The 26291-nt window shown below is 36.9% G+C and overlaps 1 protein-coding gene across 1 annotated transcript in view; it reads right to left on the bottom strand.

The window, feature by feature from the left end:
• Nucleotides 1-26291, bottom strand: part of MALRD1 (MAM and LDL receptor class A domain containing 1) — a 268374-nt gene that overhangs the window by 172818 nt on the left and 69265 nt on the right. Inside the window, exons 19-21 of the mRNA XM_086467325.1 lie at nt 16780-16867; nt 13070-13246; nt 10573-10750 (exon numbers count right to left, since the gene is read on the bottom strand). Of these exons, the coding sequence (XP_086323451.1) occupies nt 10573-10750; nt 13070-13246; nt 16780-16867 (443 nt within the window). The remainder of the gene's footprint in view (nt 1-10572; nt 10751-13069; nt 13247-16779; nt 16868-26291) is intronic.

Raw genomic sequence — 26291 nt, 5'->3', positions numbered from 1 at the left:
CAATCTGACAAAGTTTTGCCAAAGTTAAGATATTTGCAGGAGAACTTTACTTTTATATTAGCTAGGTTTTTCTAGTTAGAAAACATTTCATCAAAAGACTTCTGAAAAAAATGTTTAGATTATTGTTTTCTTAGCTAAGAGAGAATTAATTCTCCACTTTTTCTTCCTAACAACCATATTTATGAGAAAAGATTTATATTGGTGTCATTTTTTTCCTGTACTATGTCATCAGAATATAATATTGGTATTTTAATGCTTTATATATTTGACAGAAGATGGTTGTAAACTGTGATACTTTGACCTTTCCGTCACACTAGCTTCATTTTATGTTGATTCCTATTATTTCTTGTTTATAGTGTCAGAAACCAAATGGTATGAAAGTTCTGGTAAAAATTTAAGTAGGTATAAAACCAAAAATGTATATTAAAAATCTTTAAAAAGATGCTAACAACTTCATATTTCCTGGCATTGGCAGCAAAGGTTGCAATAAATTCATTATTGCTACAGTATTCCTAAGGAAACAAGCAAAGATACAAGGAAAGCTTAATCTTTATCTTTGTATGTGCCCATAGAGTCCAATGTAACGTCAATATTTTATCCATAAAATGGGAAAGCCAGGTACACATTGTGCCTATAGCACTGTTTACTTGAAATTTGGCTTTAAGGTGGGGAAACTGCTGAAAGGTGAGTAGAAGCAATATAGAAATATTACAGTAAGTAACATAGAAACAGACAGAAAAAGTAAGCAGTCTGTAAAAAAAAGCAAACCCTAACAGTTCCCTCAACACTGCATCTGCCTGAAGAAGTCACAAAAATACATTAAAAATTTTCAGAAGTGAAAGAGACCTTAATATTCGAGCACCCATTCAAGAAGAAATTTATCACCTCCCTAATACTCCGGGTAAGGGCTACTTGATGCACTGCCCATTGTTTCAGTCATAAGGCAATATGTGATGTAGGAAGGAGAGGGTAGTCTGTGGACAGTGGCCAAGGTTTTTCTCCAGATTTATAATGACCATGACTCTGTAAGAATGTGACAGAGCACATTTCTCTAAGAAACATGAGAAATTTTATGAGGAGAAATGAGAATGAGAAAAAATTACCTGGTTTCTTTAGTATCTGTATTTGCTAGATATTCAGTGCCTGCACCAGAAATAGTTTGACTACTTATCCTTTTGTAGATAATATAGGAAGGCCTATTATAGATCATAACATATGAACAGATCTTTTACAACCACTGTCTTGCAGTGACATACACATTACGTATTCATTGGCTTCAACAGGGTTTTTTCCAGAATAAAGGATTGCAGTTCTGAGGGTATTATTGCAGAAAAAGAATCTATATGCAAAATTAAAATGTCACAAAATGTATAAGTTTCAATAATCTTAAAGAACAATAAGGACTCCAATAAGCTAATTAATTCTACTATGTATCAGCAAAAGATGTTCTCCACTGAACACTTCTAACCACTTAAGTATTAATAGGTTTTCAATAGTCAGTAACCTAAATCTGTATTTAACAACTAGAAAGAAAAAAGAATGAAAGGAAGGCTTTTCTTTGGTTAAATTTAAGTGTTTCTGTAAACATCTCAAAAAGTTAAAAAGGAATTGAAAGCAAACAGTGGTCAGGAATGCAGCAATATGTGATAAATCTAATTTCAAACCGTGGTAATTCCAAAAAGAGTAAATTGTTTTACCACGGTTTGAAATGTATTTTTTTATGTAGTAACCTCCCACTTCCATTAACATTTAACATTAACACGTAATAAACTCAGAATCAAAAAAGTAATGTGATTGTCATGCCATAACAAAGTACATGCAAATTTTTTGGAAGACTGCTTTCCGAAAACGTATAATAAAGCTATTTGCTATTGCAGAAGCCATCCTCTAGCTGTGTTTATGGACAACTGCCTGTAAATTCCTGGATGCCAACAGACCTACTTTTTTTGCACAGTGCTAGAGACAAAATTTTCTATCTTGAGCATCTAAACTTTGGCACACAAATACAGGACTGATCTTCAATCGTTAATTCAGACTGAACAGAAACAAAGGTGCTTAACAAACCAAAGCACTAGCCACATACCAAGACCTGGAATTGGAACACTCAGATTAGAGAGGTGCTCCAAAGAAGATCACTACAAATGTGAGAAGGGATTCTTGCACTAAATCAATGTGCATTGTATTTATTATGAGGCTCTAAGAGAAAATTCCAAAAGAAACTTGCTGCCTTTGACCATGATACAAGTGTACCACATAAAGCTTTGGGTACAACTTCAATGTCTTGTTTTACACAATAGATATGACTTCCAGAAAGAAAACGTGCTAGTGAAGTTTTACCCACACACAATTATTAAATTCTTCACAGTTTAATCTATTTGCATTATGATATTAATCCCATGCTCTAGCACCCTAATATACCGAGTTAAAAAAATACTCCAAGTACATTCTCTTTCTTCATATAAAATTAAGTTTAATTAAATTGTGATTACTTGAAATCGACCAGTTATTGGACAACATCCTGCAAATAATTTCTGACCATTATCTTATTCTTAAAAGTAATTAGCATTTCACCACTATGTGTTTAAGCTGGACACGCAGGTAATATGAATACTTTTGCTCCCCAAGTGGATGATGCAAAACTTAGAACTACTTTTTCAGCACTTTTCAACCCCAACATTTTTTTTCCTAAAAAAAAAGAATTATTGTATTTGCATCAGTTTCATTAAACACACAGAACAGAGATTTGTCATATAAAAATATTAAATGTAGAGCCTTTTGTGTTTAGTTTTTAATCAACATGTTGCTTCAGGTGATAGTAATGTGTAACATCTCTATTACTGTGACAGTTGCATGCATTTCCAGGTTATTTTTCCACACACATTCGTCAGAACTTTGCCACTGATATAAGCAGACCCTAACAAATGGATTATGACAAAGTCAAAACATAATATTAACTTGAAGCCTGATAAGACTCTGGACTTCATTACTGAAGGTAGCTCGTTTCCTATAAGTGCCGGTGGAGTCACCTGATATTCAAAGTGGAATTTACAGTCCCAGTTCTAAAGGGACAGAGAGGAGGGTGGAGAAACCTTATGCACAATGTTACAGTGGGATTCTTCTCACCCTATACTGCAACCACACAAAACCTTCACTTTTTTTGCTGGGTTTAACAAGAGGAAATATTAGATATTCCCAGAAAGTGCAATGAGTGTATGGGATGAAAGTATGTGAATTAATAATTCTATAAGTATATAAATATTAAATGAGTTTTTGTTGTTTATTGTCACCTTATTTCTCCAAATGCTCTCAAGTCTTTATTCTGATGAAATCTGCACCCATCCAACTGAAGAATCACAAGAATTGGACATATAGAAGCACAATACCTATCAGAGCCTGTGACAGATAGATACACTGAAACATGCTAAATAAAGTCCTCTTTACAAGGCTGAAGTATCCCATTCCTTTCATTTTCCATTGTCTTTAAGAGTGCTAGAAGCATCTTAAAGACAGCTGTGGAGCCTAGGAAGCTTAATGCTATGTGTTTCATTTCACTGTGAATAAAATTCTCAAGCAAAATCAATAGATATACACACATTTGTCTAAGGTAAACGATGCTACTGAGAACAGATCTGTGGAGTGTAACAGCATCACATAAATGTCATACTTTTCTTGCACTTCTACAGAAGTGTAATTAACTATAGTATTCTCAGGTATCATTTATACTCTCCATGTCTAAAAGGCTCATTTAAAAGCATAGTCATTAGTTTCAGTGTCTTCAAGCAATTCCTGCTTAAACAACAGTAGTGAGCACAGCCTGAACACAATGAGACAGCAAGTTCAACATCAATATAGGGTAGTGAAACATGTCGAACTCTTCAGACACCCATCCATATAAAATTACAAACACAGAATGAGTGTATTAAGCGCTTCCTGTGGTGTATTGCAATGAGGCTTGGTTTGTGCCTTCAGGAAGGTGTTTCATATCAGCATGGGTTTTTTTAATCCTTTTGGTTAGAATAATGCAGATAGCTTTTTGTTAGTGCCCATCAGTCCTTTAAAAATCATTCTATATGTTATGAAGACATTTAAGCTGCTTACATGATAAAAACTTAGATATTTGTTTTTAAAGAAATTCATGGGGAAAGAAGGTATATGGTAATTCCATTGCTCTGTTAATTAGTATATCACATGCTAAAAGATTGGGAGAAGCAGAAATCTCTTATAAAAGAGTTTTGATAAGAAAATGAAAACAGAAAGCACATATAAAGTGTCCAGAGTATATTCCGAACAAGGGTTTACAGGAGAAACTGGAATTTTATGAACAAATCTTAATTTTTTCTTACAGATTCATCTGGCAGTATTATTCAGCCATGGGGAAAAGAATACAAAAGGGTACATGCACTTGGTTGGAGAACAGACTGAAAAATTGGTGCACATCAATGTAAACCCAGTGCTTTAGAGATTTAGTGTAATGACAACAGAGTAGAGATGAATGAGGTGTAACTACACAAGTCTCTGCTTAGCACTCCAGGACCATTTTGTATACCATGCTGAGTGCCACATCCCATACTATGGCAATTTGAAACAGCGGTAGCTAAAATTGGGCTGGAGCAGGCATATCCACATCAGCTCTAAACACACCTGAGCTGCAGCACTGACACACAGTTTACAATCAGAGGAAAGTGCACAATGCGAACGAACCCCAAATCTGATGAAGCACTTTGAATTCCGATTTCCTTCTCTCACTAACTGAACAGAACAACATATTGCAAGAAGCAACAACTATTTAAAAAAAATGTATTTCTTGCTCAGACAAAACATGATCACTGCAGGCTCCCGTAAATAGTTGTGCCTTTCTGTATGGATCATGCATTTCTAAATTTTGCAAATCTCTGAACCTCTGAGCTGTAGGTATGTCTTGTAAAAGTGCACAGATATGTCTTTAGAACTGCAGAAAGTGCTGGGTCCTTTAAGTGCAGAAACTGTATCATTGGTTGGAGGCTACCTTAAAATAGCAGAAAGTAAAAGAACAGAACAGCATCAAAAACTAAAGCCTAATAAACTTAAATGAAAACAAATAAACTTTATAGTTGAACAGTAGAGCGCAGATTAGTATGTGATTAATCAGTCTAATGCCCTTTTCTCTTTTTTATTTTTTTTTCTGTCAGCATCATTGTTCTCGGAGAATCTCTGTTCAAAGTCTCTCAAGATTTACCAATGGCACTTAAAAGCATTGCAGCATACCAACTACCACACAAAGCAAATGGCATCAGAGATGAAAGATTCCATGTTTTGATCACAACACAACAGTCAGTTGGATTTTCTCCATTAGAGATTTAGTCTGTTGGCTTCTGACTGACAGAGGGCTGAGATTAATTCATGATGTTTCCACGGCTCATCTGAACCTGCCACATCTCATTAGCATTCTGTCATATCTCCTTACATTCTGTGGCATTGACAGCAAAAGGAAACAAGAAGAATGACTTTCCTTCTCAAATAACCAAGCTCCAAATCAAAAGGCCACCAAAATTTCTAATCACTATGGGCATTATTTTTAATCAGCAATGTTCCGGATTACAGTTTAGTATAAAATTGTATGTTGCTGTAGAAAACTCCTTAGTAACTACATTTTTACTTAGCATCAAATGCCCCATGTTTATGGTCTTGTTTCTTGCCTTATCGCCCTGGATATTTACTAGCTGGCACAGTAAAGCATATGATTACCTGGGATGTCTGTTAACACTTTAATGAGGTACAAACAAAAATTAGTCCATATTCCACAATGACTTAGAGAACAAGCATATGCTAAGCTGCATCTTGTCCAAAAGGGAACAGAGGAAAACATTTTCTGAACCTTGTCCAAATTCTTATTTTCTGAAAAATTCCTAATTAAACAAAAAAAGTCAATAGAATAAATCATCACAGACATTTTTATTTTTATTGTGAATGACCTAGTCAAGACTTTCAACAAGTCTTTAATTATTTATAGTAGTACAAATACAATAATAAATATAAAAATAACAATACATTAATTTGATCTTCCTGGGTAGACAGAAAGGCTTAATTTCTAGTTTTAGAAAAACATTTTGCTGAATCACATCTGTAAGAGAATATGTGTTTTAAATATCTGCTGGGATAACTGTAAGCATCTTCCTGTAACATCCGTACCGCAAGTCACTCTAGAGAAGCAATTATCTCCATATAACAGTACATGCGCTTTTGAGACACATGTAGGATAATCCAAGTGAAGAAGTCATCTTCTAGCCTTTGAATGAGACATCTGCATAGAGCACACAAGTTTCTCAAGGGATATATTTAAATGTCACACGGACAAAGCTATCCCAATGGCAAAAAAGGATTTTAAAAGGTTTGCTTTTGGATATAAAGCACTCCTTGAATCAAGAAGGCGGCTGGAATAAAGAAGGAAGTACCAGCATGAAGCTAGCTGGAAGACAGGTCAACTTCAAAAAAGTTCTCCTACCAAGGCCAAGGAAGTAGCTGCCTATGCTGAGAGTACTGAAAGCTCTAGCTGTCTTTTTGGTACCACAAGTCAGGTACTGCAGTGACTGGAGGAAGGCTGTCTCAACATTCCTTGCACAACACTTTCCAGGTCACGGTTGATCAGGTCTCTGACCCCTTCACACAAGCCGGACTTAACTATTTTGGAGACTACCTAGTATTTACCATGTACTCAAAACCACATTTCAATGTAGATTTCAACGCTGCTTTTATTATCTCGTGTCTGTCAGGCCCAATGGTACAGAACAACGATGATTTGTACATGCAGTATAATAGAAATGGTTCTGGGTTTTGATTATACCAGCTAAGTGAAACGCAGTGTGGAAAAAAAAAAAAAAAAAAAGTGTCTTCATATACTTTAATTCAGCTTTCTCCTTTCCAATGTTTCATTATGTCTACATTTAGCCCGTACCCAGGGCTACGCTATAATAGTCACTCTATCACCCGATGACCCCTTACCAGCCAGGGAGGGGAGTTGGGAAAAGGAGAGAAGATCTGTGGGTGGAAGTGAAAACAGATTTAATGAAACAACACCAGCAGAGATACACAGAGTTATACTCAGCCAAATGAGTGTGCAGCCACCATAATTAACAGGACAGCAGTCCTCAGGAGCAGGAAGAAGCTGGAGGAGGAGCAGGAAGAACCCCACAGAAGCTCCTCCCCTTCTGCAGCAAACCTTCCCCCTTTATAATGACCATGACATGATGGGATGGGCTACCCCTGTAGCTCACTCAGGTCAGCTGCCCTGGCTGACTCCAAACTGCTAACGGCCCATCTGCCACGGCTGGTCCATGATTCTAACCCAGTCAAACCAGGACAGACGAGTAGTGTCCTGTGGGATTATAATTATTTTTCACCTGTTTTGAAGTTCTTACACTCTCAACTTTAAAACATTTCTTGACTGCAAAAAAAACCCTGCTGGGCTTAAGTATATTCCTTAAAGTCTTTAATTTTTCCTAGTTTTTCCTGTGCTAAATTCTGATAATGATTGTCTGAAAAACAGACATGAAAGCAGGACAGATGTGTTAAACATATGGTTACCAAGGGAGTTATTTACACAGCAATAATTATCATATGATCTTAAAATTTTAGTTCCAAATCCTTTTTTTGTTTTGATTCGTTACTTTTGATGACAGATTTGGGTATGAATTATCATACCAATTAAGTGCCTACAAAGTTTTCAAAGAACAGTTGTACCCAAATATAATTAATAAAGTCAAAGCATTTGCTACGTCACTAACCAGTTTCTCTAAAATGGAAATACATTTATGGAGTTATCCATTTGCTGGTGTCTATTCTACACACTCCTTTAAGCCTACACAAATTGACAGTTTCATTATTACAGAATTTAGAAACTTAACTGCAATAGAGAATTCCCTTTTGCTAAGAAACATACCATGAGAGCTCTACATTCATATAGGCATAATGGACTGTTCAGCACACAACACTAATGTCACCTAATTCTTTGCAAAACAGTGCCAGCCTTTTTCTAGCTTGAGCCAAGGACTGTCACGCTGCCATAGCAGGCTCCCATAATGGCTTCTATCCTCCAGCCTTGGCCTTATAAACGCACATACAAGCCGTTCTGTCCTCCATTTTTGAAGTCATTACTTTCTCTTAATTATTATAATTACAGTTTCAAAAACTCACACCTCCACCCTACCATTCAGCAGCATACGTGTGGCTTGCCCAAAAGCAAAATGGGCAGCAGATGGTTTGAATCTCCACTATTCACAGGTATTTCTGCTGAAAGAACATTGTAAGCTGCGCTGTCAGCTGCTCCTGCATCAGGATTCATCTAAACATTTCTATACATAATCCTGCATGTTTTATTTTAATAAGCAAGCACACGGAATTACAGTATTACAGCTTCTCTTATCTAATGCCACGGAAATTTAGGTAAAATGGTTGAGAAAATAAAACAAAACTTGGCAGGGTTTTAATTCCATAAAACTGCTGCTCTGTATCTCCTGCTGTAATTTGGAAGCATCATGCTCCCGTTCTCTTCTATAGGCCAACAAACAAAGGGAATGGGTAAGCAGTATGACCAAATTACATCTTGTGAAACAGCACAACAGCAATACATTTCAGTGTTACCCGAAAACTTCAGTCTCTGTGGATCATTTACTTCCTCTTTTCACCAATCCTTTTCAATATACTGTTAATTGTGTTAAACCCTGAAAATATGTTGAAAAACAGTAATACAATTTCGTGTATCACTGTGCCAAAGCAAATCTTCAGTGGAAAGACTGTGAGGCGATTTACTGAGTACACACAGAGTGCTGTATAGGCTAATATATAACAATTAAATATCAGTCAATGAAAGATTTGACAGCCAATTTATCATAAATAGTTGCTGCTCTTTATGGAATACACTTCCTTTATATATATAATATAGAGACCTTGAAACAATTAGTGGTGCCATAATACTTTTTTGATGTTCTTGAATGAGGATTTTTTGTTTATTTTTGGGGGGATAAAAATATACAGTGTTTTTAATGAAGTACACAGTGAAACTAATGTATTAAGCTGATTCTTTTATAGTGATAAAAACACTTTCAGACTATGTAAATGCAATATAATCTCAATTTAAACTAGTAGCAATTTAGCAAAGATTGGAGTGGTTTTAATTTGAAGTCCATTTTTTCCACTCTGTGGACTACTGTCACAGAAAGTAAACATGCCTGTCACTAGAAATAGGCAGGTATTTTTCTATTCGGAAGAACGAACGATGCTATACAGAAATTTTCTTATTAGATGAATTGAAGTTGTATGACACAAAGTTTTTTGTTCTTAAACATTTGCTAGTCACCTGTAGAGATTTTGTTTCAATATATCTTAACTGTTACTTTAAACTGAAATGTAAATTGCATTAATGCGTTTATAATAACATTTATTACTTTAAAAAAGCAAAACACAACAGATAAACTCAAATGTCCATGGAAAAAAGCTAATTTTTGCTCCTTGAGACAAATCAAAGGAATGTCTTCGAGAGGAGTTAGTAATTATCACAAACAACCTACCTAGAATCCAAAATTAATCTAGAAATTTTCACTAAGAGAACAGAAATATTTTTCATTTTACTATGAAGTGATATCATTTATCAGAAAAAAGGTAAAATACCAACTAGGCTGAATTTAACACTAACTAACATTTTGAACTGCATGAGTTAATTATTAAAAGACAGAAGAATTCATGAGTCCCATTCTTGAGGTAACTTGTACTGCTCGCCCTTGAGCAAAACTGCAGGGGTAACAATAGCTAGTAAGGCAGAAAAATGAGCACAAGTTGTGTGAATAGAGATGGTCTGAGAAGTTATTCATCCCAAACTGATCAAGATGATGACCACCATCAACTAAACTGATTGGTAGCCAGTGAATTGCAAAGACAGCTTTTAAAACAAAGAAGTCAGCTTGAAAATAAGTATGAAGGTAGGATGAAAATTTGTAATTATGGGGAGATTATGGAGTGGAAACAGCAGTGGCCAAAACCTGATTTTGACTTGCCAGAGGTCATCATGCTGGTGCCACAATCACTGCATAGACCAAACAGAGCGTTGTCCCCACCGGATTCTTCAAACAGCCTGGTAAGCTGACAATTTGGGGTGCTACAAGGAGGGCTGATTTCCCATGGTGTATGTATTAACAGATTGTAGGCAGAGGTATGTGTACACATAGAGCTGGATCAGCCATGTCTCCAAACTTGCTTTCCTGTAAGTGGGAACATGCTTGTACCCTACGTGTCCTCTGTGGGAAGGAGTGCACACGTGTTTCTCTGGATGGGGAGGTACTGAAAATGTTTGGAATTGCTTAGAGAAGGCTGTTTAGAAATTTGTACCTGTTTATTAATATTTTGTCTTTTGAGTCATCTGTTGTATTGATGTAATTGATCCTGCGTACCTACTTCACTGACTGTCAGCTAATTACATGCCACTAATAAATCAGTGAACTGCTTCAGTACTTCCAACTGAGCAGTTTTCCCCCCTGACAATCCATATGTGGCTAAATTCACAGAGTCTAAGAAAGATTCAAGTACCTGAAAAATTGTACTCACGTAGTATGATCATTTAATGGGCAGTGTTTTTCTTGCCCAGGGTAGAGATTTGCCCCTCTTCCAAGTTCCCACTTGAATATGTTTGTGGTATGGATGGAACCATTTTCTGATGTCTGTTCCAAGGCTGGTTGATACCATCCGCACTGGGTTTTGTCTTCAAAGTCGCAGACTTCCATAGCTAAGGATTCAATGCATAGCGTCCATGAATACTTACACAGCACTAATAGGCACAGTTTTTCCTCTGTAGATAAAATATCAGTTATCTTTTCTATGTTCTTTTCTATTAGGCAGATTCTAATTTTGGGAATATATAAATTCCTTTTCACCTCAGTATCTACCATCACATATGTTCCAACAAGCTTTCAGGCCATTCTAATAATCTGTCACGTGATATACACTGAAGTGCATGTAAAATTCATCAGCTACTGCATGGTTCTTCCTTCACTCCTGTAGACTGATGACATTGGCAACTCACTGCACATTGTGTATAAAGTCCATGACCAAAACTCTAAAAAACCAAATCAATATTTCAAGCAGTCCCCACAATACCTGAAAGCTACATCATAAGGCAGATATTTGGTATTGGTGTCAAATACTGAATTGTTGTCTTAGTAAATATGCAGCTGCCTGTGCCTTAGTTTTGTTTCCTGAGCAACTGGACGAGGAAAATGAGCTCACTACTGTCCCTCCCTCACAATGCATCCCCCTGTAAGAATATTTAGGGGAAAGAAACCCGCTTATTTTCCATTTCTGCTATGAGTATTTATTCTCCAGCACATCTTCCTGAATATTTTGCAGAAACTTTGTCTAGGTGATCCAAGGTGAGTCTTGTCACTCTTCAGAACTTTGAAACAGATTATTATACTCAAGTTTAAGTGATTGCTGTGAGAATTGTGCAAGGAAACCAGAATTTATTTTAACCCATGAAGCTCAAATACTAGTGTAGCTGAGTAACTTCTACATCAAGAAATCAGAGTGCAATAGGAGAATTAGCCTTCCTTGGAGGTTAAAAATAGTAGACTGAGGGAGGAAGTTTTGATTTACAGCTTATATTTCTCCAGTAAGGAAGCAAACCACAGCCAGCGTGATCTCATGAGTTACCTGTATAGAGATTTGTGATGTTTCCCCGAGAACGATGAATGGTGTAGTATTAAGTGTTTATTGGCCTTTTTTGACATGTTTTGTAAACATTATGTTTCAAATGTGTCTGAGAAAGACAACACCTTCCTGAGAATATATTTCTCCCCTCAGTCAGGACATACTTAACTCCTATTCCAGCATTGTCATTCAAGTGATAAATCGCCCTCATTGCTGTAGTGATGGGACACTTCAGACAGAGCAAATATGTAAAGGTGTATTCTCCACTGTATTTATCTCTCTCAGAAGGAAAGGATGTTTTGTAAGATAATATACATTTCTAAGGGGACAGAAAAAGTCCTATCCAAGGGGCTCTGCATCTAATTTTCAGGAAGAATTTAAATGGTTGGTGTTTTTTCATGCTACAGGAAATTACTCAGTGATATTTATACATCTGATTCATTTCTTCCAGGGTTATTTCTATATAAGAAATAGACAGAGGCAGTATAATGTTACTTCTCCTCATTGAGCCCTCAGCCCCGAGAGAAGTGATCGAGTGCCTTACACAATGTGTAATGAATGCACGGTTTTGATCTCCAGTGAGAACAGTTAGCTTGCAAAGGCTGACGAGGGCACTGTCTCTAGATGTCTGTCCCCCTCATTAACCGGCTTTGGTACAGCAATGTTTTCAAGTACTGTGCTTCAAGGAAAAACAAAGTCATTGACAGTTTCTTCTAAAATGTTATAGTGTGAACTGCTGTAACTCAGAAGCAATCAACAAATGTCTTAGACCTCTATAGACAACGTGTAGTGACCCTGTCCATTGCCCCCATTCCAGTGTTCCCACCTGACTATCAGAGCTTTAGGAACTTACAGGCTGGAACTCGCTTCTGTGTGGAGTAGGCTGAATTTCTCAGACATTACTGTGGATGAAAATAGTTTGTATAAAAACAACCCCAAAACCCATATTCATTAAATCTGGTAAGAAATAGACCCAAGTCTCCTGGCTGCATATCCCAAACATGACAGTGTAAAATTATTCTCTCTTCCAGTCTGGACTAGTGAACATCTGAAAAAATTAAAGTGGTAAATGGTAATTTAATTTCAGAAAATATGTAACTTAAAAAAATTCTCATGTATAGCCACCAATCACTGGGGAACTAAGAATTCCACCTCAGTAGTAAGTTGAACTGGAATGACAAGTCTGAATCAACCATCAACCCATTAGAAGGAAGAAAGTGCCTAATATCTCAGATTCCCACACTAAGAACAAAATGTTATCTTTCTGGGGAAAATCACATTAAAAATAGCATCTAGGTGCTAATACCAAATTGTAAAGGTAAATACAGAGTAGTTAAAGCAACATGTTTAACAGCCATAAATTAATAAGGTTGCAAATTACAAGATTTAGTGCACTCACCACAAGCTGATTCATCAGACTTATCAGAGCAGTCAGGTCTAAAATCACACTTCTGGATCATCTGGATGCAACTGCCAGAGGCCCTGCAGACAAACTCCTCCTCTGTGCAGTTGTTCACGGGGAGGGTGGTAGGAGCTGAAGTTCCTGAAGTAGTTGTAGAGATTGTTGGCAAGTTTCCTTTGAAAATCAAACCAACAAAATGTTAAGGGATGGGACTAAGGCATTCTATTTTTGTAATGATTTCTCCCCTTGCCACTCCCACCCTTTGTCAAGGGTGTAGTTTTACGGGAAACGTGCCTGGGCAGCCAAGTTGAGTAATTTAAATGCTACCCGTCAGGAACTGAATCAAACATTTCCTCAGTGGAAAGAACTAAGTTGCTAACCCACCACTATTCACATAGTCCTTGACACTTGCAGGAATTTATTTACACCTCTTATCTGTCTTACAAATTTGGGTTAAGTTAGTGAGTCATTTCTTCAAACACATGCCAGGAAGACTGACAGGACCATCACAAAAACCTAATTTCCCTGTGAACCAAGGCTAACAGATTATTCTGGTGATAATGTGGGTGTTTTTAACATGTCGATTACTGCAAGTGACCGTGGAAATTACTACATAACCTTCCTACCCTATAATTTTGTCACTGAAAAAAAAAATATTTGTCTCATTAGAAAAATTATTCTGAGGTCATCATCTTTTTCCACTGCTTCCTTTATGTTTCATTCAAACTCATTACCACTTCTTTAAAATCAATTTCCTTTGCCTTTCCTCCTGTTCTTTACTATGCACCTTTCTTTGGGCTTACTCTCATTTCTTGAAAACCCTTGCTATTATTGTCCATAAAAGGAATTTTCATTATATAACTCCTCCTTTAAATTTAATCATTAATGAAATTATTAGCTGTAGTGCACAAGGCAACTGAGCAATACACCTCAGATAATTAAAATGTACATGTGAAGCCTTTTTATATAAAATGTGTCTGGGATAGCAAGGATTTTTTTTTTTTCCCCTTGGGGCCTGGAACACTAAGACTGATAATAAATTCCCCACAAGCAGGAACCATTTCTACTTCATAATGGAGAAAGCACATCTGTTGCAGAAATCACCAGATTTAGGATTTTAGGATGCTTAGAAATTCCCTTACTTTTCCCATCTTGATTTAAATATCAAGAATTCTAATTAGTGAATATTAATAGGAGAAACTAATGATTAAATTGGGAAAATAAGTCTCAAATGGAATAAATGGTCAAATATAAAATAAAATCTGTATCGCCAACGCTGCAAGCATACTCCTGTAAAATTCCAGACCTCAGGTATTCATTGACCAATAATCTGTTAGTGGTTAGAAACAAGGACAGTATGTTGTAGTCCAAGATGTCTGCAAGACAGGATTTATGATGGTACCCATTGTGTATAATCTTTGAATCATGACCAAAGCAGGTACGAGCCAAGAGCCTACAAGCCAAGGACATGTTCCTTGACCATAAATGGTCAATTCGAGGAGTGGTCGAGACCTCCAACTCACAGACCACCTACCCAAATTATACCACCTACTCAGAAGAGAACAATAAAAGACTGCAACAGAGGCTGTGTGCTAATTTGCATCAGAAGCGAGAGAAGAAGAACCAATCATCGAGAGGATGAAATTGAATATGCGTTGTATAAAGTAAACATGTATGAATTTAATATATAAATATTTATTAATTACAATGTGCAGGCAGACATCTTTGGGAAGGATCCCATGTCCCTGGTGCGCACCGTGTGCACCATTAATAAAGGACGTCTCTACTTACCTAACTTTGTGTAGATAAGTTTTTCTTATCCACTGCAGATTTGCAACACATAAAATGAATTATATTCCAATCAAATGAATGGTACTCCCATAATATCCTAAGACTCAAACAAAAGACTTAGGGGAAAGAATCACTTGAAAGAATAATTGCATGGTGTAATAACTCCATCTACAACTCAATAATAGCAAGGACCTTATTGGTCAGAAATTTTTAAATATAAATTCCTCATTCAAGTCTCTGCTCCTAATGCACTGGAACACAAGAAGAAATTTTGAGGCACCATAACCTTCAGGACACCTGAAAAGAAAGGAGAAACTGCTCCTTTATCTCTTTTGAAATTATTCATTTTCTATAAATTACAAAATAACGTTTTGTCCAGAGGAAGCATCATTGCACAGTTTTTGGTCAGGGCATTTGAATGATGCATCAAAGCAGTATGCTCAAGTTTCGACATCTTTAATATGACTTATGACGGACTTTACCACCAAGTTACCAAGCACATCTCTCCCCGGTCAGTATTTGGTTATCTGAAGTGGAATAAGTGCAACTGGGTAGCTAGTGCTTAATTCTAGGGTGCAGGGACATGGGACCCCCCCTTTTTTTCCCTGATCCAACTCGCTTTAAATATGTTGGAACATGCCATAGCTATTGACTGTTTTGCAGATCATTCCCATAGTCTCTTTGGCTCTTTTTAGGTTGTTCAAATTTTTTTCTGGTGTGGAGGAAACAAAATAGAGGCAGGAACATGGAGTGTCTCAAAAATTGCTCTCAATATTAAGTGTTTTAAAAACACACAGAACACAAACCCTGTTTGCTATTCAGACCTGTCTGCAATTACACTTGAATATTTTTGTTCTTTCTTTCCACACAAATTGAGCTTTTTTCTTATTTATGAGCTTTGAAATTCTGACCCTCTGTACTTTCCAACTTTCTTTTTTATTTTTAAAACATTTTTTCATATCTCATTTGAAAACATGTAGGGTTTTTCTAATTAGCTCTTTTAAGTTTTTCTTCCTTGAATAGAAGGCATTGTACATTAACCGAGTATTTACAAAAAACTTTATATTCAAAATGTTATAATAAATGTTGTACAATGTATAAACTTGGTAACATGTGAGATAACTATCTGCAGAAGAAACATGCCATATACTCAATGTTCCTAGTAGACCTAATTATATCTACAAGGAATTTTTGGAGTAGCAGAATAAAATACATGTGCAGTAGAGTGTTTTAGAGTTAGTGCTGGGATACTAATATTCAGACTGTTCTAAATTGTTTGCTGTTCTACAGCCCTCTTATACTGTACGTCAACTGTCATACCATATGTAACACTGTAAGGCCTGCTGCAGCTAGCACTACTCCTCCTAAAATCCCTTCTGCGATGAAGTGAGAGGTCCGCAATCTTGTTTTTTGAAGCACATGTATTTTGGGACATACTATTTTACAATTCTGTAGAGACTGTACTACCTTGAGTAGCAATGACTTCTGAGGCCAGGCTGCTCTATCATCTGAATTGTTTGTGTGCTGCAACACAGGAGCAATTGGCACAGTAAAAACTTTAAGAATTATTGGGGGGAGGTAGAAGGCTGTACCAAACTGAGTTTGCTGAATGAAAGGCCAGCTTGTGTTCACACAGTTAACTTTCTTTTTCCTTCTAGGAATCAAGATCTCAAAAAGCTTGGAAGCTGTACACTTCTCACTGAGGGTCTCTTTTGGACCTTATGTGCACAGCAGAAACTATTTTGTGCTGTTGCCTGGATATGAGAGTCTGAGAAGCAGGGAAACAAGTCTGTATTTCCTTGCCAGGCACGAGTCACAGTTTGATCTGTTTTTTGCTTTTCCAGCAGCAATATTTACAAATGACAGGAAAGAATCATCTAACAGCTAGGAGATGTACACTTTAACTCTGTTCTTACCATTGTAAAGAGTACAGCCTAGAAAAGACATGTCATCAAGTCCAATGTCTCCAGTGAAACCATCTCCTACAGTACCTTTCACCAAGATCTAGGGAAACATGAATTACAAAAGCATTTTTCAGTGTATAGTAGATCCACTTCTTATTAAATATTTCACATCAATTGATAGAGGAGTCATTTACCATGTTTCACAGTTAAAATGAGATTAAATTTGTATTCTATTTAGTGACACTTACAAAAGAGACTAATTATTGTCAGCTTTCACTAGTGGTCACATTCATCACAGTGAACCATAACAGAATGGTTGGCTTCACAATTGGGTAAATCCACTGAAACATCATTGTGATAGAAAATGATGGCAAGACTTACCGTAAGTGGCATGTTATGATTAGCTCCTTTGATACTTATTGTAATACCTTTAATTCATGTGAAGAAATTATAAACCCTTATACAAATCCCACTGTGATGAAAACAATTAAACAGGTTAGAGATGTGCTATGGAACCTTTCAAATAAAAATCTTCTACTCTTTCATTAGAGTTGCCAATGCTGTACACACTTTGCTTTCTTGATATTGCCTACTGCCAAGGAATGGGAGAGGTTAGCATTTGTGAAACACTCTCTGGATGACTGAGTACGCCTGTTCTCTGACTGTTGTGGAATTGTAAAAATCCAAGCAGGTGATTAGGGAAAGATTTAGTACGGATTTTCTTAATTTAACTGATTTATAAATCCCTATTCATAAAAAGATAAGACATCCTCAAAACATACATTTAAAAAACATAAATAAATGTTTTTGCTGATCCAATGGAGTTAAAATGTTAAAATTATTTCTTTGCCTTTCTTCTTTAAATGCATATGTCACACCTTACACACATATTCAAACTTCCAGATTATTCTGGAATGCTGCATAAAATTTCAAATACATTTGTCACCATTTGTACCTTAGTGCAACAGAAAATCCCTACAAAGGAATTAAATATGAATAGCGGCAAAAATACTGCAATACTGCTTCACAGTACTGTTAGTTCTAATATTTTTGCTGTAATTTAATTGTTTGTTATTTCATTTGCAAAAAAAGCTTATTTTCAACAAGTAATAAAGCACCACTCCAGACTTAAAAATGCAAGGCACTCCTATGTAGATAGGTAACTCATTTATTTTGCGCAAATGTCATTGATATTTTGGAAACATCCTCACATCAAATGTGGTTTCAAAAATATATGCTTGCATTTTTCCATTGCAGTATTTTTTTTGTCCCAGAGTAAACGAAGTCCTGTAAAGGACTTCCAGTTTCAGAAACCAGCACTATGTTTAAACAAGCTTCTACACACTAAGAACCATTGTTCACCTGGTACATACACAGAGCTTTTATTAGTCACACTTTAAATTTATTAACATGCAACAGAAGGAAAAAGTATTTTAAAGGTGCAAGGAATAGCCTAACACTGTAAAAGTAAGAGAATAGTATCACTCTTAACATGTTAATACTGAAAAACTTGTTTCTGCTATTCTGAAGTTGCATATGAATAGCAGACTTATTACTGACGCTGACATCGGAGTAAATAAAAATGATTACGCTTCATTTATAGATTATGTCCATAAGACAAAATAAATGAGTATGATAAAAGAAGATGGATGTATGTCCCTTAGTATGGATATACTGAAAATGGGATATTTTAGCAAAAAATATATCTAATGTAAATGACAACAGTAAGTGACAGCATCACTTCTTACTGCTCTCATCTCAGTATGGGATTCATATTTTTCCCTCAGAATATCCACAAATATTCTTTACCATATTACCCCAGTCTTTTGTTTCCCATTTAGTTTAAAATGCAGGCAGTGCTACAGTGATGCTACCAATAGCGTAAAAATGCTTAGAAACAGGACACATCTATTGTTTGGAAATGCCATGCAAGAAAATTTATTATTCCAAACCGACAAAATTCCTTTCAATGTAATTTTTACTGGCAAACACACAGCAGTTTAAGTGAATTTTGAACTTAGGTTTCAAAGCATGAATGATTAGCAATTCATAATCAATTACTCCTAAATCAGTTAAAATTCAGACAAAGAGGCAGAGGGTTTGTTAACTCAACTTACACAGTTATTACTAAGACAAACCCAAGCCCCCTCAAAATTACACTATTTTTCTGCAGGAATGTGCTGTGCTCTGACGGATGCTAACCATTAGGTCAAGGGGCTTCTCTCCCCACAGCTCCCTGTGCCCATATCCCCAGCCATGACATTCAACCTGTCTGAGTCCATCCTGGTGTATCCTCTTTCACCAACCTTTCCTTGGTGCAGGTGGCACTCCTGCACCTTAAGAAGGAATACTTTCAAAGGTATAAAAATATCCAAAGATAGAAGTGGCAGGACACAGTTCTGCAGGGGTAATTCACTTCAGAACACCTCTTTATTTTTATGATGATTATGATTATATTACTTAAAATCTCCTCACTCTAATTAATTTTTTGTATTTTTTTGCATTTATTTATGTACTTGCCTGGGGAGTCTGACTCTGGCATACAGCATGAACTCAGTAAGTAACACAGAAAACATAACAGAGGTGTAGGTATAGACTTAAAACTGAAAATGGGACCAATTCATGAGCTGCTGCTGTAGTATAAAACTTAGCCTCTCTGCTGCAGTGGTTAAACATTGACCACTTAAATTAATTTGCTAGCTGAAATTCTGCAAACTTCATAAGCTATTATTAAACAACCTCCAGGGAACTCATCTACCATGAAGCTCATTTCACATTTCATTTATCATTTGAATGAGGATAAATAGTTCCCAATTTCTCCAATTTTCAGAACTCTAGAGATCGAGTCTCAATGAAATCTGTAAAGGCAGCAAAAGGCACGCTACATAAAAAAAGGGGGGAAAACCTCCATGAAAAGCAAAATGTATTAGAATGACACTCTGTATACAGAAAAGGATTCATCCTTTAAGAGTTTGAACAAAATAGGTTTTTGAAGGGCGAAGGAACATTACGACAAATGTTAATAGAGGAAATACAATGGGTAATACTGTTCTGTACAAATGTTCAGTTTTTACAGTAATGCTCATTTCTGCCACTAGCCAATTCCCACTGAAGGTTAGCAAAAGAAAATCTTGATTTCCATACAAGGATAGTTTAAACTAGAATGGAATTAATTCCAAAAACTGTGAGGTATTCAAAATTTGAAGATTTCTTAATATCTAGGAAATAGTGATATTAATTCTAGTGTATTTACCTAGTAATATAACCAAACAATACCTTGGCTTTGTCACAGGAAGTGTCAACTGTGTTACTTAGTGATTTTATTAGTGGCTAGAGCACGCTAATTTTGACTAGGTTTGCTAGAATTTCTGGCAAGAAACCTTGTTTGGTTTGAAGAGGGAAGAACAAACAGAGAAGTGGATAATAGTACAAATAACCGACAGAACATTTTGTCATGAAAAACTTCCATCATAACTTACTGAAAGCAAATGCAGGATAGAAAGTCATACACATTTCACTGCATAGCTCTGGAGTAAACTACTCCTATGTTTTAATGCTATGTATAAAGGAAAATGTCTCATAACTCATGTTTCATCAAGTAACCAGTTTCTTATAAGATGATGGAACTTTTGTAATTACAGATAAAGGACAAGTTATAAAAATAGATTGCATGAAACTCTTATCAAAATTTCTTTCTTCAAAACTCCTTTTTATCAAGATGTCTCCACCCAACAATCATGTAACTAAGTCTTCACTGTTGGATGATCTTTTCAAGAATAAATGAACATATTCCTATAATGATATCTCAAGAATTACATTAAAAAGGGAAACTATTTACCAAGCAAACACATTTTTTTTCAGAAAAAATGTAATTTACAAAAAATCTGAGAAATTTAGATTTAATTTCGACTGCTTGATTTATTAGTTCATGTCAAATAAGACTCATTGTCTTCTTTACCAGACACGGTAATTTATTCCTCCCTGGTTTTGTTTCTCCACTTCCTCTGCTGCCACCAAAGGAGTAGGCACTGTGGGACATAAGACCAGTTCCCAAATCTCTTGTCTAGAGGCTCAGTAGTTGCATCCTGACTACATGGCACTGAACTTTTCCTCTGTACCTTCTGCACCACGGTTTCTCTTGGGAAAAAAATCTGGGTGCACTGGCAGAAGGGGTGCCACAACATGTTCCAGTTTTCCCCCTCATGGCAGGAATGACTAGGCAATCAGGGCTATTATGCATAGCGTGGAGCCCTTCTGCCCCCAAAAGCAAGCACAAGTTGGCACAGCCCATCAGCTGCTGGAAAGATTATCAACATTATGTCATCACAACATTTTAACGATATACATAGAAAAGCCTGAGATTCCAACTTCAAAGACCATCAGCCCCTTCCTTTCGTGTCCATCAAAAAAAGCCTTAGAAGTTGAAATAAAGTCCTTTCACACAGGTATTCAAATGAATTCTTACTGGCGATCTTAATATTATAGCTCCAAATACGAAAAATCTTGTGTCAAATATGTGGTGTTTTACAGTGCTTGGTTTTACAAGATGCTGAAAAACACCAGTCCTAGTTCAGTAAATCACTTTATCACACTTCACTATAAGCTTGTGAACCCTCATTCTGATTTATGATGTTTTTCCAAGCATTTCTCTAAAGTGCAGGGAAGAATCGCTTTTCTATCCTGTTTCAGACTCTTCACTGATGTCAGTGGGACTGCTAACAAGCATGATATTAATAACTGTTTACATATTCTGGGATTCAGTACTTTGCTGTATTAAGGCCACAAAACTTCACTCAAGAGAAAAGATCCTGTTTTCACTCTGTAATATTAAAGTTGGAAGAATTATTGCAGAAGTAATATATAGTCAGTGCCTAAAAATTTCTGAGATTCTAGCTTTATAAAACAACACGGTTAGCCCACGCATTTGGGAAACACCTATCTAGTAATGACAAATCTATATTTAATCCAATTTAAGGTCATGGTTAGTTTTGACTTCATCTACAAAGATATACAGAAGTGTCCTCTATTTTACAAGATTGTGGCAGAAAGAGATTATTTTCAAAACCAGATTGTTAATATGTAGCATTAAAAAAACCCCTACACCAAACTCCACAAAAACCACAGAAAAAGGGACAAAATCCCCTTTAATTCTGAAGGTATTTTTCAGTCTGAAAATTAAATTTCTGCCCAGTTGGCTAGAGGGGACTCAAAATGCATATATATCCTTTAGCAAGTCTACTTTTTGTAAAGTTAAATATGTAAATATTTTCTTTCCCTAAAGAGGATGGATGATAATTTTTTTTTAATTACTTAAAAATCACTGAGTAATGAAGATCTGAGGTACAACTCCTTTTAGCGTACCTGTATAAATTTGAGGGTTAAGCATTTTTTTAGAGCATCAGTCATTTCTGATAGCTTTGTAGTTAATTATGCAGACAGTTTAAGGATCTAACTGATAGGCTGTTTTGACAAGGATACATACAAGTGAAAGTGGGTGAGTTATAGTATGGGAAAAGCAAGGCTGATTATGTCCTTTCGTGATCAGCCTTTACTAACTCTAATCATACTACGGTACTTTCTGAACTACTTTCAGATGGAATTTCATCACCACTCCTTTACCATAAGTGTGGTTTTGCTACTAGGGTATGACAGGTGCGTGCAGGTTCAGCAACTTACACACATATTCACTTAGACGCTACATGGATTCTTTATTTCTTTCTCCCAAACACTTTTTTTAAAAAAATAAATAATAAGACCGTAGGATTCTGGCTGAGTTACTATGTCAAATTCCTGGGACTTACGGTCCTAAAAGATGTGAACCACATTGACCAGGATGGCTTGTGATGACCTGAGTACTTTTGTCCCCTGCTCTTGTACACTGGGGCATGTCAAGATGTCAAGGGCTGCATAAAGACGTCTCCACATCTCTATCCAGAGAAGCCTGAATAATGTCTTCATGGACAGACTTGTAACAGATCTATGCAATGCTTACCGCTAAGGCAACTCTTCCATCCTGGGCTAAGGAGTATCCTGAGAAAAGATATGCATCACTTTCTTTTCAATACTTATGAAAACATTTGTGCCAGCAATCAAGCCAACAACCTGTTTAGCATCAAGTGCTAGTGAGCAAGGGGATCACTGTCACGTCTTTTGCTTAAAGATGTGGACCTTTCTTCATCCAAAGAATTTTGCCTTACTAAGATAGTAAGTTTCACAGAATTGCTGCTCCTACGTCCACACATATGGCCTTAACCTCCCAAATTAAGAAAATAACAACATAGGTATATCATTGGAATAGTTGACTTTGCCATGAAATCATGTCTTCATTAAAGATGAGAGTTTTCCTACATACTTCAGTGGGAGTAGAATTTCTACTTTTTTTTTTTTCCTCAATTCTGCTATAAGCATACTCAATAAACATAGAAAGATTATAACAAATTATATAAAAAGCCTTGTGTTTCATGTAAAGCATAGAACTATGGAAGGAAATTTAAAGCTTCAATGAAGTATTGCTTTCCTGTGATCTTGCTACCTTTTCAAAGATGGTTTCTAGATCCAGTAAAGGAATGAGGAAAAAAAGTCACTAACATTTTCCTTCTCTTTGAAAAGTTATCCAAGTCTCATTTTCCTGTTCAGCAATTCCTGATAAGTAATATAGTGATAAACAGCAAATTTAAGACACTACTCTTAAGTTTCAGGAAAGTAAAATTCCTGCTTTACATGACTCCCCTCAAATTCAAATGACTCAACACAGTTTCTCAGTGGGTTGTGCAAGGTGGTGAAAACCTTTCATTACTTCAGGTTTTCCATATTAAAAAATATTTAAATTGTGGGCAGTACTTGGCATTTCATTGGCATATAGAAAGGTTACTTTTACCTGATGTGATTTCCTTTGGGCTTCCTCCATCCCTTCATATGCCTAGGGAACAAAAGTAAAACACACCCAACCCTGCTGGCTTTGTGTCATCACCGCTCCCCACCCCCCCCCCCAAAAAAAAAAAGAAATTAAATGACAGATGTGAAATAAATAATACAATTTTGACTGGAAAGGCATTGTTAAGATAGCTTAGAAATTCTTGTTCTTGGTCCCGTTGTTTGTATGTTGTGACTTGATGACATCATAACAATTCTTGCATACAAATAAAACAGTAACACAAAGAATTATTTCTATTCATAGAATCACAGAAGGGTTTTGGTTGGAAGGGACCTTAAAGACCACCTAGTTCCACCCCCCTGCCATGGGCGAGGACATCTCCCACTAGACCAGGTTGCTCCAAGTCCCATCCAACCTGACCTTGAACACTGCCAGGGAGGGGGCAGCCATAACTGCTCTGGGCAACCTGTGCCAGTGCCTCACCGCCCTCACAGGGAAGAATTTCTTCCTAAGATCTCATCTAAATCTCCCCTCTTTCAGTTTGAAACCATTACCCCTTGTCCTGTCACCACACTCCCTGATCAAGAGTCCCTCCCCACCTTTCCTGTAGCCCCCTTCAGGTACTGGAAGGCCCCTCTAAGTTCTCCCTGGAGCCTTCTCTTCTCCAGGCTGAACAACCCCAACCCTCTCAGCCTGTTCTCATGTCACAGAGTGGATTATATCTTCATAATATTAAGTGTCGTAGTAGCACTGAACAAAAAGGCAATTTCTTTCCCAAAGAACTGAACTACAAACATGAAACTATCCCTGAAGATCTGCACAATGAACAATGTATTTTCCTGGCTTCTCATGTGATTTTCTTGTTTTCACACTGTTTTCTATGGTCTGAAATTCACTTGGCAAAAATGGCAATACTGACTTTTTTTTAAAAAAAAATCACACTATCTTTGTCTTTCAAGATTACCACATTGCACCACACACATTTTCAAGATGTAAGTTCTCTGTATTTCATTTTATTTCATATTGTCGGTACTAAATAGCCTTCATTATCAACACAAAGTTCACAACCAACCACAAAGTCTTACGGCTGTTTTTTACTCTTTCCTACAGGTGTCCCAGTTCCCTCCATGTGCATATTGTTTCTCACCTACATTGTGAACTGGTGAAGAAACCTGAGCATGAATTGTCTAAACTAGAGTCTACACAAAGTCTGCATGAAGTATAGACATGAGATGGACATGAGATATATCAGCTTTTGTTCCTGGCCCACTACAGCCCTCCAAAAGCAGTCCCTGATCCTGGCCATGAAGACAGGACATGGTGTAGGAGCCCAGGTCATACAAGTGCAAGTATCAGAGCTGTCATACCAAAAGGCATTGCTACTTTAACAGTACAGGCATGAAGTAATCCGCATGATTTGGCCTGACATCAGCATCCTCTGGCACAGATCCCAGACACCCTGTAACTGTCTCTGCACATCACGCCCTGCCAGGACACATTCTAACAAGACCTGAGAGTTAAATATCAGCAACACAGCAACTCTTTCAGTTTTGGGTCCCTTTTTTTTTTGACTAGCTTACAGAGATATGTAGGCTATACCCTGGCTTGCATCAAAAGAGCGTCGCCAGCAGGTTGAGGGAGGGGATCCTCCCCCTCTGCTCTGCTCTGGTGAGACCCCACCTGCAGTGCTATGTCCAGCTCTGGGGCCCCCAGTGTAAGAAAGACATGGACCTGTTCGAGCAGGTCCAGAGGAGGCCCTGAAGATGATCAGGAAGCTGGAGCACCTCCCCTACAAAGAAAGGCTGAGAGAGTTAGGGTTGTTCAGCCTGGAGGAGAAAAGGCTCTGGGGACACCTTATTGGAACCTTTCAAAACTTAAAGAGGGTTTTAAGAAAGATAGAGAGCCTTTTTACCAAGGTCTGTAGTGACAGGACAAGGGCCAATGATTTTAAATTTAAAGAGAATAGATTTGGATTGGACATAGGGTAGAAATTTTTTTACAGTGATGTTGATGAGACACTGGAACAGGTTGCCCAGAGAAGTTGTGGGTGCCATCTCCCTGGAAGTGTTCAAGGTCCAATTGCACAGAGCTTTGGGCAACCTGATCTAGTGCAAGACATCCCTGCCCATGTCAGTGGGATTGGACTGGATGATCCTTAAATATCCCTTCCAGCCCAAACTGTTCTGTGATTCTACGATTCTGTGATAAATGAAGGAATAAAAAATGTGGGCAGCACTTCCCTGCAATTAATTAAGCAGTTGTCAGGGATGAAAGAAGCCAACACACAGATCTGAGATGAAGAAAAGTAGTTAGTTCCCAGAAAGAGAGCCACCAAGCTGCAGCAAATATGGCTGGATATCCATGTATTTGGAGTAGAATTGGAGGAGTAAAAAGTAACAGAAGCATGTGGTAACCTTTAAAAGGACAAAAAAAAAAAAAAAAAAGAAAAAGAAAGAAGAATCCCTGAATACTAATCTCATGTCCTGTTTTGGGCTAAATCAGAACTAATTCTGTTTTAGTGCTTTAACTTTTCAGTTAAGTCTCCTCTAACTGACGACATTTTCTGAAACAGCGCATATTTTTCCAGACAGTGACTGCTTCTAGCAGTGATAAGGCCTGATGTTTATAGTTCGTACCAAGGAATGGTATG

The sequence above is a fragment of the Leptosomus discolor genome, chromosome 6 (assembly GCF_034619465.1).
Source record: "Leptosomus discolor isolate bLepDis1 chromosome 6, bLepDis1.hap2, whole genome shotgun sequence".
Classification (NCBI taxonomy): domain Eukaryota; kingdom Metazoa; phylum Chordata; class Aves; order Leptosomiformes; family Leptosomidae; genus Leptosomus; species Leptosomus discolor.
The sequence above is the reverse complement of the archived record's forward strand: the minus strand, read 5'-3'. Positions and strand labels throughout refer to the sequence as shown.